The sequence below is a fragment of the Centruroides sculpturatus genome, unplaced genomic scaffold, assembly GCF_000671375.1.
Source record: "Centruroides sculpturatus isolate CEXI.00-Female unplaced genomic scaffold, Cexi_2.0 scaffold1365, whole genome shotgun sequence".
Classification (NCBI taxonomy): domain Eukaryota; kingdom Metazoa; phylum Arthropoda; class Arachnida; order Scorpiones; family Buthidae; genus Centruroides; species Centruroides sculpturatus.
In genome coordinates, this window is record NW_019385614.1 from 127,036 (window position 1) to 143,032 (window position 15,997).

A 15,997-nucleotide genomic window follows, 5' to 3' on the forward strand; every position below is an offset into this window, starting at 1 on the left:
TCAAAGATGCTCTGGTAGGTTGGCTGAAGCAGATTCATTATTCAAACCATTCTGTTTTGGGGCCAATACTGAAACAATATGTGATGGAAATCACCGAGGTACGTGGAGTAGAAACCAACTTTTGTGCCAGTGATGGATGGTCAGAGAGATACATTGCATGTACTATATAAATCACTACTGAATTTACCTAATTATAGTTTTGTGGTTTTTTTTTCAACTTTGTTTTAGTCATCATATCGACACATTTCCACTTGGGTCAGTCAACATATGCGAACTCGACTAATTAAAAAAAGTTGCATTAATTGATATTCACATAATATAAATTGCATTCAAGAATTAATGTTTAAATATGCTTAAGTTGAATTAAATGACAAATATTTATTAATGTAACATTATATATTATGATATTAATATTTATTAATACTATGTAGCCAGCTAATAAAAAATAAAAATAATAAAATAATTAAAACTGGCCTTTACACTGAAAAATAAAATAAATAAATAAATAAATTAAGTAATTGAAATCAAATCAATTGAAACATAAAATTTTGGAAGGTGTGGTTAAAGTAATTGTTGTTCGTCCTGACTGATTTGGTTATATTTCATTTAGGCAGAGTCAAGTCTCTATTTATTGCACTTTTTTGTGAAGTGTTTAATTTCAATTTTGGTTGGCAGTGACAGAACATTTTGCTTTTAATATATAGAATAGATATAGATGTAGATAGTATAATATTTTATTGCCATTGTAGGCATTTTTATGCATGAAATACAAGTAAAAAGGTGAAAAACAGGTTTTGTTTTGGAGATTGGGAATGAATTCATCCATTTTATATTGTTTCTTATGGAAAAATTTGTTTTGGTCTTAGAAAAAATTGGTTTTCAAACAACTATTAGGAATGAATTAAGTTCAAGATGTGAGGTTTGACTGTATATATATATATAAAGAAAAAAAATTGATTTGTACATAATTGAATATGCTAAATAATTCAGTAAAACAGGCTAAGAAAATGGATTAGTTTTGTAGGAGAATATGTACTACTACTGTGAGTTTTTCTAATGAATGAGGGGTGTGAATGTAATGTGAGTGTTGTTGTCCATACTAAGACAGTCACCTTTATAACACGAATTTTTTATTTGGAAAGACACTGCTTACACAATTCTGGTTGAGAATTTCTTCTCTTGAACGTATACATAGAAAATGCAGTCTATTATCTTCACAATCTGACGACAATTGGACAAAGTTTTGATAGCAATTGACTGCCCTGGGGCAAACTGGCTGGAAGTTGGCATAGAGTGGCTGAATATAGATGAAGTCCAAGATGATGAGGAAACCCATACAGAGGACAAACAGGTTGAAAGAGAGAGAAGCAATCATACTGAGTCCTTGAATCTCTGTGTTTATAAAGGATTTCTCTCTGAAATTCCAAATTTAATTGGTCCCGCATTTCTCTTTTTACCTTCTGATTGGTCCATTTCCTGTTTCCAAGTGAAATTAGATGACCAGATTGGACGAGGGAAAGTTTGCTCTGAGTTAATCAATTTGACTTTGTTCACAAGTGTTGGTTGAACTTTGAAACTTTTGCTCGTATCTGTGGGGTCCCAGACGAGGTTCGAACTTGAGTAAACCGTGAAATTCTTGCGCGGCACAAAATGTAAACAACGAGACTTGGAATGGTTCGAGTATGTGTCAAACTATCTGTCAAGGTCTTAGTGGAAGACAAACTCTAACATGAGCGCTCATAAACAGGTAGATCTTTGACACGCGTGTCTATAAAATGTTGGTTGAGATAAATCTTTTCGAACAAAAAAAAAGGGAATTTTTGATAGATGAAAAATGATCGTTAAATTCTTAGACGTCAAAAAATGGTAAATAACGGCCTGAGTTATGAGTGCAGGNGCCATTTTCACTTCAGCATCACTTCTGAAATGCTTGCCTTCCATTGCTTCTTTAAGCAGTCCAAACACATGAAAGTCACTAGGGGCAAGGTCTGGTGAATAAGGTAGGTATATGAGAAATTCAAATTTGATATCCTGGATAGTCTGAACTGTCAACTGGGCTGTATGCAGTTGGGCATTGTCATGCTGTAACAATACAGCTGAAGTCAGAAGTCCTTGTCGATTAGTCCTGATTGCAGGGTGAAGTTGATTTTTCAGTAGATTTTTATAAGAAATACTGGTTACTGTCACTCCCCTATTCATGTAATTCCAGGATTACTCCCTTTGCATCCAGAAGAGAGTGAGCATGACTTTTCCTACTGATGGTTGAGTGCAGAATTTTTTCAGTTTTGGTGATGTGCTATGGCAGCATTCCTTGCTTGATCTTTTCATTTCTGGTTGATGATAGTGAATTCAGGTCTCATCACCTGTAACAATTTTGTCCAGGAATGCTTCATCTTTGATGTGGAAACGATGCAAAAGTTTTTCACAGGCATCGATGCGACGGTCAACTTCCATGGAACCCATCTTGCAGACATTTTATTAAATTGCAGCACATTATGGAAAATATTCTGCGCTGAACCAAAACTATAACTATTTTGTTTAGACTTACGTTTGTTTTGCTTTACAAACTTCCAATATTACAATGTTTTTGTCCGTCACCATGTATTGAGCCTGCCTCAGTCGTGTGGAATCCTCTACAGAAGTTACACCGCTTGGGAACTTTCTGTACCACTTGTACACTTGCTGCAGGGTCAAACAGGAATCACCTGCACTGTCATTCTGTGATGAATTTCAATAGGTTTGATACTTTGCTACCTACCATAGATCAATGCTCTACAGCGGTGCATGCTGATAGTGGAGCAGCTATCTTGTTACTGATGGAACTGTCTTTTTCTGTTGTAGCATCATTCTGCAACCTGTCAGTCATTTTGTGAATCTCAAGGAACAAGGAATCCCAAGGAAAACTTCTGCCACTTCAATCATACTACTTTTCAAAGTTTAATTGCACTTTTAAGGTTTTCATTTGATATACCAACGTATAAAATAAATTCTATTAAACTAACAATTTATTTATTTTCAGTCGAGTCATCGAATTAATTTTAAAACAGTGGAGTCTTTCAAAAAAGCTTAGAGTTCCGGCAATCAGTAGATTACAGAAAATTCATAATGTGGAAGTCTCCCTCGAGGCATTGAAAGCTTCTGGTTTTATTCTTTTAGGCGATATTGGTGCTCGTGATATAGTCGACGGGCACAGAGAAAAGACTCTTAGTTTATTGTGGCAACTTATATTTAAAACACAGGTTAGTTTTTACATATTATTTCTTTTTAAATTATACCTGAACAAACTTAGTAAATAAAACGTCTGTAAATAATTGTAATTATATATTTTAGGGTTTTTAAAAGTTTTCACATTTATTTTATGGTAAAGACAATGTTTTGGTGTTAAAACTTAATAATAATTTTAATTTCTAAATGATATTTACAATTGTTTTTATTAACAGTAATTATATTTAGAACATTCATCATCATAATCTGAAGATTATACTGTGCTACCTTGATTCAAAGATTCTTTTTTACCACTTCTACTGCCCAGTCTAATGATGCATCTTGCAATCAATAGTTGTATTTTATATTCACAGTCTAAAACATCAATCAATACACATTTTTGATATTTTGCTTGATATATCAATTTATAAACGATCTTTGAAGATGATAGTCAAAACGTTAAAAGTTTAATTTAGACAATCTTCAACATGACATTACAATGAAACATTAAAAGGAATAATTGCTGTACCTTTTAGATGAGCATTGAATACAACAAATATTACTTATTGCATGCATTTGTACTGTTTTTCTAACTTGTTACCTAAAAAAGCTTTGAAATTGATTATTTAAAAACGTTTTCCTTTATTAAAAACCTACACCATGATTTTGAAACCAAATTTTGTCAAGAATTGAGTGTGTGTGTGTGTATATATAAACATATATATATTTCCATCCTGGACATAATATGTCTATTATGGTTTTTGCTCGTCATGGGTTTGGCAAAGCATACAATGGAGTAATTAGGCAGTGAGAGATGTGATTGGCATATCTGGGGTTGTATTCTGGTCATCGTCTCTGGTCTCTCGTCTCTCACAAGCTGGTTGCTGATTGGCTAATCCAAATGATTAGCCAATCAGTGACCAGCTTGTGAGAGACGGTGACCAGAATATGGACCTGGATTAGACCCTGGATAAGATTTGAGATCCAATCTGGATTTAGGATATTTCTGAGATTCATAAAGACATGCATCAAATCTACTTTGGACGTCCAGACGTCATTATGAAAACAATTAGCAAAAATAACTTGATGATTCATTCATTTCATGATTTTTCATACATTATTTTATTTCTGAGTATATTGTTTATATTTTCTACATGACTTCAAAAGAAAAAATTTGAGATTCTAAACTAAATATAATTTCTTTTTGTAAATCCTTTTGAATTATCTGATTAAACATGAAGTGTACAATTCTGACATCTAAATTAAAAAGAAATTCAATTAATGAGTTTCCAAAAAACTCTAGTAAATGTTAAATGGTCTATGAGCTTTTATAAGTGAAGCATTGAATTAATAAATAAGCCAGTGTGCTAATGAATAATATTTATAAAATTGCAATAGCAATTCATTTATTAGCTGCAAAGTCTAAAATATTTTTCACTTAATGTAATTAGTTATAACAATTTAGTAATATAATTCTAATTATAAAATATATTACTGTTTATGATGATGTTTACAATCTAATTAACAATGCATTCTTTTTTAAATGAGATAACAAAAATCAATAATTTAATTATTTTTATTTTATAAAGATCTGAATACCTTAATTTATTCTAATGTGCACATTTTTTCTTATTAGGTGGAAGTTATTTTGAATAAGGAAAAGTTGAAAGAAGAAATAGTATTTCTTCGTAAAAACTTCAGAGTCTGTCATAAATTAGCTTCCATTAAAGATTACAATAGTATAACCTCATTTGATGACAACACTCACAAAAATGTTAGAGACAACAAGTTGTATGCAGAATCAGAAGTTTTGCAATTATTATTGCAATGGTGTCAAACTGTTTGCCTCTATTATAATTTAATGGTAATTTTTTTAATATCTATAAGTTATTTTATGCATTTTTATAGATGATGATGATGATTATAAATAAATGGTTATTATACAAGTTTTGAAAGAAACATTTGAGTTAAATTTTTATTCAGAACAAGAGAGCTTTGACTACATTATTCAAACAATATTTTTTGCTATTATTATTATTAAAATTTATTTAAAATCATATCATCATATAATTATTAGAGTTTGAGTTATCACTTCTTTTATAGTTAATAGAATTAACCTATGTCAATAGGTTGTGTGAGGCTCTAGACAGGTCCGAACCCTCACTAAAATTCGTGTTAAAATAATTGTTTTAGAGAAAAAATATATAGTAGTTAGAAATAGATTTTTATTTTATGAAAACGCGACGCTAACTTTTAAACAATAGAAGAATGTAAGTCCGTTGACCATTTCCGGTTGGAGATTGAATTAAATTTCAATTTTGACCTCTCCCGCTCCCCGAAAGGTTTTGAATTGTCATCAGGTGATGAGGAGAGACCAATCGGAAAGGGTAATCTGAGAGAAAACGGACAAAACTCCGGAAATTCACAAACGCGACGGCTTCTTCTCCCGAAAGTTCCAAGTGACGGACCTGTTGTTGTGTGTGTGTCTCGCACTCATCTTCGTCTCCATCTCCCGACCTCGGATCGACATCTTTCCATCAACGGAAGTCGACCGCATCGTCCCGGAGTCGTTGAGACGTGATGGAATGGTTCATTCGCGAACAAGGGACACTCCTTCAAGATGGGACTATCTTGGAAAGGAGGGGAAGACCCAGAGACCGCAGCCACCACAGAACTTCCAAGATCGCGGAAATCTTGTAAGCTTCTTTCGTGTTTAATAAACGGTTGTGTTGTTTGTAAACGAAGCATCTATCTCTGACTCAACTGCTTCCACATGTCATTGATTGTTACTGCTCGGCAGTCCAAACAGCAAGGGAGACGATGACGACATATATCACATATTATCATTCATTGAGTTTTCTTTATTTCTCCCCCCCCTCGGCCCCCACAGTTGGATTAATTCTAATTGGATTTGTAGATATGATCTATAGTCATTGGTATTAGATTAATTTTAATATATTCCATATTTATGCTGTGATGTAGCCTCCTCTCCACAAGTCAATGGGAGGATTGTATTTACTCTTACCAAGCAATAATTCTGATGATCAGTACCAAAGAGTAACTATGTGATTGGTATACATATTGAATTGTCAATTCTGTTGATACTGAAAGCTCTGGCCAGACCAAAATTAAAGGTTTGGTGATGAGTATATTGGTCATTTTTATTTCACTACAGAGTAACTTATTGTTAGGTATGAAATAAAGTTCATACAATAATAGATTTGCAAGTCTTAGAAGAGAAACCATGTATAAAACATGTGTTATGTAATTAGTTTGTAGAATTTTATATAAATTGCATTCTCAGTTGTTCGTTATTATATGAACGTTTCCAATAATCAGGATATAAATATTGATTGTGAAGTGAAGTTGTATATATGTAGAATTACCAAATTGAATTTTATATATATTTTAAAATATTTGTTGTGTTAAATCAGATTATTTTTCAGTTTTTGTTCTTTGATTTTATTGGAATTATTGAAAAATTTCTATAAAATGATTTATGTATTTATTTCCTTTTTACAATATAGATAGAAAATTTTACTGTTTCTTTCTGTGATGGAAGAGCTTTGTGTTATTTGATTCATCATTATCATCCTTGTCTGCTAAAATCAGAAGAAATTAAATCAAATACCACACAAACATTTTGGGCTGAAGAAAAAACTGAACTGGATGATTCTTTTGAAATTGCTTCTCGAACTTATGAAAATAGTAAGACATTTTATTGTAATTGTAACTAATCTTAATATATTAAAAAATATATTTTCTAATATCTAAATATTTTTTTGAGACTTGGAATGGAAAATTTGATATTACTAATATAATAGCTCTTTGCATGCACGTGTGTGTGTATGTGTGCGAGGGTGTGAATTCCTTATAATTCCTACTGTCTTTGTCCAATATAGATGAAATTTTGCATAGATGCTTATTGTTTTGACGAAAAGTATAAGGTACTTAGAACAAACATAAGAAGAAGCAACATAAAATAATGAATACAGATTGGTCTTCTCTTGTCTTCAGGCAGCAATTCGAAACTTTTTGGAGTGCAGGAGATGTCGACATCAGCACTCAACGCAGTATATACTGATTGGACATTATTCCTCTGAACTTTGAAACTCTTCCTTGTAATCCCAGCCTTTTATTTTTCTGACAGAAGGAATTTTTTTATAGTATTCGCGAGACTGTCAGGCAGCCATTTGTTAAGTTTTGCATCGGTTTTTATTTTCAAAAGGTGAGAGTATAATAGCAAAGGTAGAGAGTGGGCAGAAGATGATTGATGTTGCTGGGCACTATGGCTTGAACAGGTCTACTGTAGGCTGCAGTTCAGTCTTATCTAAGAAAGATACAGTATAATCAAGAAGACTCAAACAGCTAAAGGACTAACAAAAGTCATATCTGAGAAATAAAGAACATCGAAGAGTTCATAATGAAACCTGAAACAAATCTGACGACAGAAGAACGCCACGAACCCTTGAGTGAAGAACACCAAGAAACTTGGCGAAATATGTTTTCTTCTGAAAAAGAGGATTAATGCCAATATTTGCTAATAAAGATCTTTTGAAGAAGTGGGGATGTCAGATCAATGGTCTTAGAATGGCATATAAACCAGGTTGAGGTTAATAGGCTTGGGGATCTCTACAATTACAATGCTATTAATTACTTCTGAAAAATCCTGAAAAAGAGAGAAAAGCAATTGACATTATACAGATTCTTTAACCTCCACAAACGGAAAAAAACATGACTAATAAAAATGCAAGACTGAGTATGTATGTATTTTTATTATTACATATAAATAAACGTAGTAAGAAAGTATATGTTTTTTTTAATTTTTAGAGTCTCCAGAATGAATTAATCAAATTCCCATAAAAACCTATGGTAAATCAATAATCGGTTAACAAACAATTCGGATAGCGAACAAAGTCTTGGAACGGATTATGCTCATTAACCCATTGTATAATATCATTTTAGATGCTCATTATGGCTATATACTGTATAATTTTCTTCACTTTTAGAAACATGTTTGTAGAAATAAAAGTTAGTTTTTGAATTTTTAAATTTAAAAATATTAATATTATACATATTACAGGATGTAATGACAATTTCTCTCTTCTCAGAGATTTTGTAAATATTGATTTTTATGTAAGCAACATATTATTTCAGTATCAAATCGTGTTTATTCCTAAAAGCACACCAATTGTATATTGGTAATTTGTATGACTATTTTTTTTTTCTGTAGACACTCTCTCATTTGAATGGAGAACTTCAAACCAATATCACTAGTTTTTGATTTGATGGATGCCATTTTTACTTTACCCATTGAATGAATTGCAAGAATTGTTTAGTGAGGCTCTTTGAAAACACTTTCTTGAAGCTTTGCCTAAATGTGCTTAGTGGATTAAGGTTAGGGAAATTCTCTAGTCAGTTCTCTTATACTGTAGAGAAGCTTTTCTTTGGCATTTGCATTGATTTATGTGAATTGTGACAATGCACTGCAACCATTTCTTACATAGGGAAGACTGCTTCATATGGAAGACTACATATTTAACATAAGCTGGCACAATCTTATTGATAGTGTCATCAACTGTAGCCTATTCTTCAACAATTATCAAATCAGTGTGTCCATATCTATAATGCCTTTTGCCATCATAACCTTAAGATTAAATTTTGATGTGGTAAGATGAGAGATGTCTGGATATCTTGTTCAAAATTCAAATTTTGTCTATTTGTAGTTGGATAAAGTTCAATTGGAGATTCATCACGTAATGCAAGCACGTGTTCACTGATGAATCTCCTATTGATCTGGTTATCATCTGTGAATCCTTCTGTCACCATTCTCTGTTAAAACTCTATACAGATAATTACATTTTTGTGTTAAACATTGGCTTCACTTTTAGTTCGTAAGCCTATTTGCCCCACTCTATCTTGAAACAGTCATATGGCTGACCCTTCTTTGCCTGGCTATTCTGATTATTATATACCCATCATTGGATATATAATGATCAGAATAATTCAGTCCTTTGGCTACATATTGAATGGAAGATGCCTGGATGGCAAGAAATAGAGAAAAACTGAAAAATTTTCAGTAACAAACATATTAAAGAACAGAAACAAATGAAATTTGATTATTCAATCAATGAGTGCTAATAAAGAATAATAATTGAACTTTTAGAGAAAATGGAGTGAAGAAAAAATTGATGCAGCTGACAAATAAAGCAAAATATTTAATGAAATGCACAAAATGGATCTTGAATTCTAAGATTTTAATAATTTGAGAGAGTTAGTCTCTTGTTTGCCAGGAACTACGACTCTTGTAGAAAGAATATTTTCGCTTGAACCTTGCGGTAAAAAAGAACAATCAAAATTGAATATTCAAACCACAAAAACAATATTAATTATGAAGCAAAATTGCAACTTACAATGCAATAAGTTTTATAATAAAACTGAGTGACTAGAACTTAGACAAAATAAGCTCATCTGAAACATTTGCTTGGTTTGATTCTAGAAAACATTTTACATGAATTTGACTATTAAATTTAATATCATTGTAATAAAGATAATATTTTTTCATTATTATATGTGAGATAGCCAAGGACAAAGATCTTGATCTCCGCCACTTACAGGCACGCGATCGTGAGATCGGTTCTCTTACTTTTATAGGAGGGCGGTAAATACGCGAAACCGATCTAGACTGCGAAGTCCAGATCTATGTCAGGATTCCTAGACACCAGTTTATCAGTTGTTTTACATGCGGATAAACACGCGTGGGGGAAATCCTATTCCGATAATAATTGAGAGACATTTCTTTATAAAATAAACAAGAATAAATTTAATAAATCATAAACAATGTAAACTAGTACAAAAGGAGAGATAATAAATGAGAATTCCAATCTATAAGTCAAGAGAGATACGGACTTATACTATAACTGATATGAGGTCGAGAGAGAGAGCTCACAAAATCATTTAAGAACATACAACCTGATCATTGTCTTTAAACTTTGGCTCTGGGTATGAAGTAGTTGTTCACTTCCAGAATACTCTGTCTTCTTTCCTCTGGAGAGATCAACTTAACTTGATACATTCATAACTTTAGACTTAATCCTTCGTATATTGTATAGCTCGATAGCATAGGCGTTGGCCTTCAGGAGCAAATACGTATGGAGTCCTGACTCTTCTATGTCTGTCGATGAACTCCCCGAATTCTGATAAATTTCCTCTATATCTCATGATTTTCGACCAATCATCTGCCAGAAACTCTTTCATGTGAACGGATGAATGGGGAATCAAAGAGGGGTGGATAGTTTCCATCTGAGCGAGATTTTTAGCGGATAAGGGAAAAACAGAGGATGTACTAACTTCCCTGGAAGAAAGTAGCATCTGTTATCTATCTTTCCCACGTTGGAAAATGTTACTTTCTCATCAAAATGAAATAATATTTTATGACAATATTTAACATTATTAATAAAATTACTGTTTTAGACCCAGGGGCCTTTCAGATCTCACATATATTTTTGAAAATAAAATCCTTTTCTAGAAATTTGTTTATTTTTTTGTAAGCCAATAAAGCAGTATTACTAATAATATACTAATAAAGTTTAATAACATTCATCTATACTACTTGAAATTTTCAGAGAGATCAGCTATGACTCTGCATCCCATTTTGGCATGAAGAAATTATGGTGGGCCTAGGTTCATTTAATTCTTTTATTTCAAATCATCGGACTTGAGTTTAACTTTACTTAGACTACCATTATGCTTTGCATCATAACCACATTGATGGTGATTTTCATCATTTTATCAGCAGTTTTGATGTCCAATTTAAGCTTTTGAGGAATTTTTCTTGTTTGAGAAAACTCTGATAGTTTCTAATGGAACAAATGTGTTTAAACTGTCTGTAGGAAATCATTATTGTTACCTGAAATTACCCGAGTTTTTTATTATCGAAGTTACTCCGTGATCCACGCGACCTTGGATAATTGGTACTCTACTGTTTAATACCCATTTGTCTCCCTTCATGTTAATTGTTAATGTTAAATATAGCAATTTAATGAAAGAGAAATGTGTAGTTTTAAACTACAATATTTGTTCAAATTTTTTATAATTAAATATATGTTAATTTCTTTTAGATAGATCTAAAAATGAATATATAGAAGAATTACTGAATAATGAGAGACTCAATATTAAGCTTGCCTTTGATAAAGTGAGTTTTTACATTTTTAATTCTATAAAAATTTATTAATCATGATTTTTATCAATTATAAGAATTCCGATAATTTAGATACCAATTTTCAAATTTAATTTAAAATATGACAAACTGAATATTAATTACAGTAGAACAGAATTAATACAAAATAATAATAGAAATAGAATTCAAAAGTAACATATAGAGACTTGATTCATTAGATATATTAAAATTTATTATTAAAATTTCTTGTAATAAAAATGACTGAATTCAAACTAAATTATATAAAATTTATCACAACACAAGTAGGAAATTACATATTTAAGTTTGTTTTATTTGCTTTTCTATAATAATATAAGAGAACTAGATTTTTGGAGCATATACTCTCTCTCTCTCTCCCCTCTCTCTCTCTCTCTTACATGAAGGCTGGTTCATACTGTATGAGAACAGAAAACAGCACTAAATAGAATCAGTGCTAAGCATTTCTAATGATATATTTCCATTCTCTTTTGGTTAGCAAGAAAACTTTACAGAAGTTCTACTTTTGTCTCTATTGGTAGCTTATAATTCTTTGTCCTTTAACACGATGACTGTTAATATTGAAATGAGTAGAATTAGAGTAGAATTAACTCTGGTGGACTTATAATTCATCATTTATCTATCTTAATTTAATCAAATCCAAATAGATATTATCATTACACATATATTTAAACCTTACCTAAAATATTGAAAATGCACTTTGGGATCACTTACCTTATACAATATTCTCTGCTCTCTCTTCTTGAATTAATTAACTGTACTCTTGTTTTTAAGTATTTTAGAACTCTGGTATACTTTCAAAGCATGCTTTTAAGATGCATCATATTTTAAACTGCACGTATCAAATCTGTGCATATGTTTTTCTTTCATTGTTTTGAAGTATGAACTAGCCTTAAGTTTTTTGTCTAAATTTAACCATCCAATAAACAATGTAAGTAGATATTTTACTAGTTAATAACAGAGAAATTCAAAAACTGGTAACAGATACAATATTATTAATTCTTGTCTACAGCAATATTTTTAATAGAATTTGGAGTTTATTTATAGTCTCAATTGTAATTTTTATATTATTGCCCAAAAAACTCAGAATCACTTCTTGTGACATAACTTATATAAACAACCAAGCCTGAATTTAATTAATATATATATGTTTAAATGCTTGATTTCTGGGCTGTAAATAGGCTAGATAATAATTAACAAAATAAAGTAATTTGGTCCAAAACTATATACTTAGGTAACCATCTTGTACTAATTTAATAATTCAGAATAATCTGAAAAGAAAGTTTTACTTTGTAAGTGGTCTGGCCGGCACTCTAGCCTCAATTTGATTGTCGTCTCCAGACTTATTAATATAGAATTGTATAATCATGCAGATTAATTATCGTGTAATCTTCTTATGATCAGATTTCTTTGTTTTCTCAATTATTATCTAGCCCGAAAATTCAGCATCTGAAATATTTGGTCTGTTACTGCTTAAAGGATTTCTAAACATGGTTTCAATTGATCATTAAATAATTTTATAAGTATAACAGTTAATTTTAATCATCTATTATATTTTAGATTCAAGAACTTGGTGGTATACCCATCACTACTCAACCAAGTTATGTTTCTAATACAATACCAGATGAAAAAATAATGATTACTTTAGTAGCATATTTGAATAGTCGACTGATGGACTTGAGTCAGGAAATTCGTGCTGCTAGAATTATACAGCTTGCTTGGAGACGTAGGAAACTTCAAAAGCAAATAAAACAAAGAGAGGTGAGCAAAACATTAAATAAATTACTTTGGAAAATAATTTTGCATACATTTCTATATAATTTTTTTTACAAATATAGTAGGACATTGATTATCCAAATCAATTGGGATCAAGCATAGTTGGATACATGAATGTTCAGATAATCGAACATTGACCTATTTATTAACTAGTGTGGACTTGCATATCATACAATACAGTAGCAGATAAAATGAATTAAGTGTGGTGCAATATCTTATTTGCAAAAGTAACAGCTGCTTTTTCTTTGTATCAAGGTTGATTTTTGCTTTTTGTAGTGAGATCTCTGACATGTTTCAGAAGTAACTGTAGGACAATATTCTGATTGTTGTTTGGTCACAGCGTTGCTGTTTTCATTCATCTATTTAAAACATACATTTAAGGCTTTGTTTTTAGCAATCCAAGGAAACATAAGAAATGGAAACGAAAAAAAAAAAAAAGATTGGTTTGAATTGGATTAGTAAGATATGACAATGCAACACGTGGATCTTCCAAGGGGAAATTCCTCTTGGGAGGACTTTCTACGGGAAACTTACTCCTATTTATGTGTTAGATGTGTGAAGAAAACCCAGAAAACTCCACATGCCATCTTATCAGTTGGGCATGAACCCACTTGTTCAGTCATTTTATTCATTCGGTTACTAGTTGAAGAGAGAGGAAAAGAGGAAGGAGAAAGGTTATAATATTTGATATTTTGGATAATTGATGTTTGAATAATCAATGTTTCACTGTAAATGATGATTTTAGAAGTTTAAAATTCTCTCTAAAATTTCCAAAATAGAAATTATTTTATAATATTTTTAATAAACATAGTATAAAAAGGTCAAATGTTAGTTTTGTTGAATATAAAAATAAATAGTAAAAAGTTATAAAATATAAGGTTGTTTTTTTATTTCTAATACATATAATTGACATAAGCAAAAGATTATAATTGCCAGATTGTTATTGAGTACATATATTAATTTAATGTATAAAAATTAAAACATAATCTTGTAACAGTTGTATGCATATGGCATATTTTTATCACATGACTGTTGCACAAGCTGTGATGTTTGCCCCAAAGAAAGGATGCAAAAATCCTAATTGGGCACAGAATTTTTTCACCTTCAATAGAAAAATTGAAATTTATGTATTCTTTTATAAATATTTGTGTTTTTGTAATTCAATTTTTTTTTGTTTTGATTTTACTGATTATTTGTAGAAAAATTTATTATTTTTTGTTATATTCCTATTGACATTTGAAACATTTTGTTTACATAAGTAGGGAGAATGCATATATTGAAACAACTTTAAAGGAAAACATGACTAAAAAAGTTTGCACGCTCCTAGCATAGATGATTATTAACTTAAACAAATATTTTAAAAATAAATTATCTTTAATAAAGTAAGAATAAATACATTATATTTTATAATATAAAATGCTAAATCCTTTCTGTTTTTGTTCAATCAAGTTATTGTATTAAAGTCAAACTGAAAAGATTATTAAATTATTATAGTAATAAATACAGATGATATTCAAATTATAGAGCAAAAAATCCAAAACATAAAAAGCTAAAGAATAAAATTACTTAGTACTTGGACAATAGTCACCTATTGTCCTTCATTTGATTCAGGTCTTAAGTACACTGCCATAAAAACAATAGCATTCAAAACAATTATTTGGCAAATAGAAGAAAAAAATGGGGAAGGAAGCAACTAGGAATCCAAAATCCATTACTCATTTTTGTGCTCATTTTCATTACATTTTCATTACTGACTGCAATTAGTTTTCCCTGAAAAGTTTCATCAACAGGCGGATCCAAGAAGGTGCAGAGTGTGCGTACACACTCCGTAAAATTAAAATTCTAAGTAGAAAAGAGTTTTCCATAGTACAACTACAAAGCTAGATTTGCAAGTACCAGTTTCAATCCCTTAGTGCATTGCAAACTGGCTTATAATTTCCCCAGCAGGTAGCATCCTAAACTTGCAAATTCCACTACTAGAATAATTGTGACCTATTCTTAGTGACACTTGTCTTTTTGCCTAAAGGTGCGCAAACACGGGCTGACTGATAGCCCGGCCAACTCGTCACTGGTGACGCAGACTGCCAATCAATTATTAGCCCACCGACGTACAACTTGCACACTATTTAACTGTTGATCTAAGCATAAGCCGACCCGATTTAAAAAAGCGACAAGCTATTGCACAAAAGTCTCAATAAAAGCATTGACAAAATACAAAAAAGAAGTTGCTGCTTTACGTGTAATTGAGAAAGACATTTTGCTTTTCTGTGGCGTAAGTTTTCTGATAAAATGTTTGTGAATAACATTTTATCAGAACAAAATAATTTATGTGAACAAAATAACGTGTTTGTGAACAAACTTTGTTGAAATTTGACAAAACGACTGTGATACAAAAATGAAATGGCTACAGTATTGCTAGATTTGACACTAAAAATAGCACAAATTTTAATAATAATTTAATTTTGTACATTCATTTGAATTAAAATTCTAGATAGTTTAAACATTTATTTAAAATACTATTGAAACTTATTCCATTAAAAATCTAAAGTGTATTACACTTATATGAAAAATAAATTATCTTGTTCATAGAAAATCATTTACAGTTCTGTCTTAAATACTTCTATGGCAGTTAATAGGTCTTATTAAAATCTTTACTGTGAAATATAGTGAAAGTTTTTATATAGCTTTTGAAATATAAAAAATATATAGTAATTTTTGATTACAAATATTTTATATGAAATAAAATGTACAAAGTATAAAGAAATATATGTATGAATATATATGGTCTGTTACTGCTTAAAG

At 30.8% G+C, this 15,997-nt stretch overlaps 1 protein-coding gene across 1 annotated transcript in view; it reads left to right on the forward strand.

The window, feature by feature from the left end:
* LOC111640597 (abnormal spindle-like microcephaly-associated protein homolog) overlaps nt 1-15,997 on the forward strand; it is a 73,243-nt gene that overhangs the window by 25,530 nt on the left and 31,716 nt on the right. Inside the window, exons 13-18 of the mRNA XM_023386621.1 lie at nt 2,842-2,954; nt 3,020-3,239; nt 4,841-5,068; nt 6,732-6,912; nt 11,325-11,398; nt 12,980-13,180. Coding sequence (XP_023242389.1) covers nt 2,842-2,954; nt 3,020-3,239; nt 4,841-5,068; nt 6,732-6,912; nt 11,325-11,398; nt 12,980-13,180 — 1,017 coding nt within the window. The remainder of the gene's footprint in view (nt 1-2,841; nt 2,955-3,019; nt 3,240-4,840; nt 5,069-6,731; nt 6,913-11,324; nt 11,399-12,979; nt 13,181-15,997) is intronic.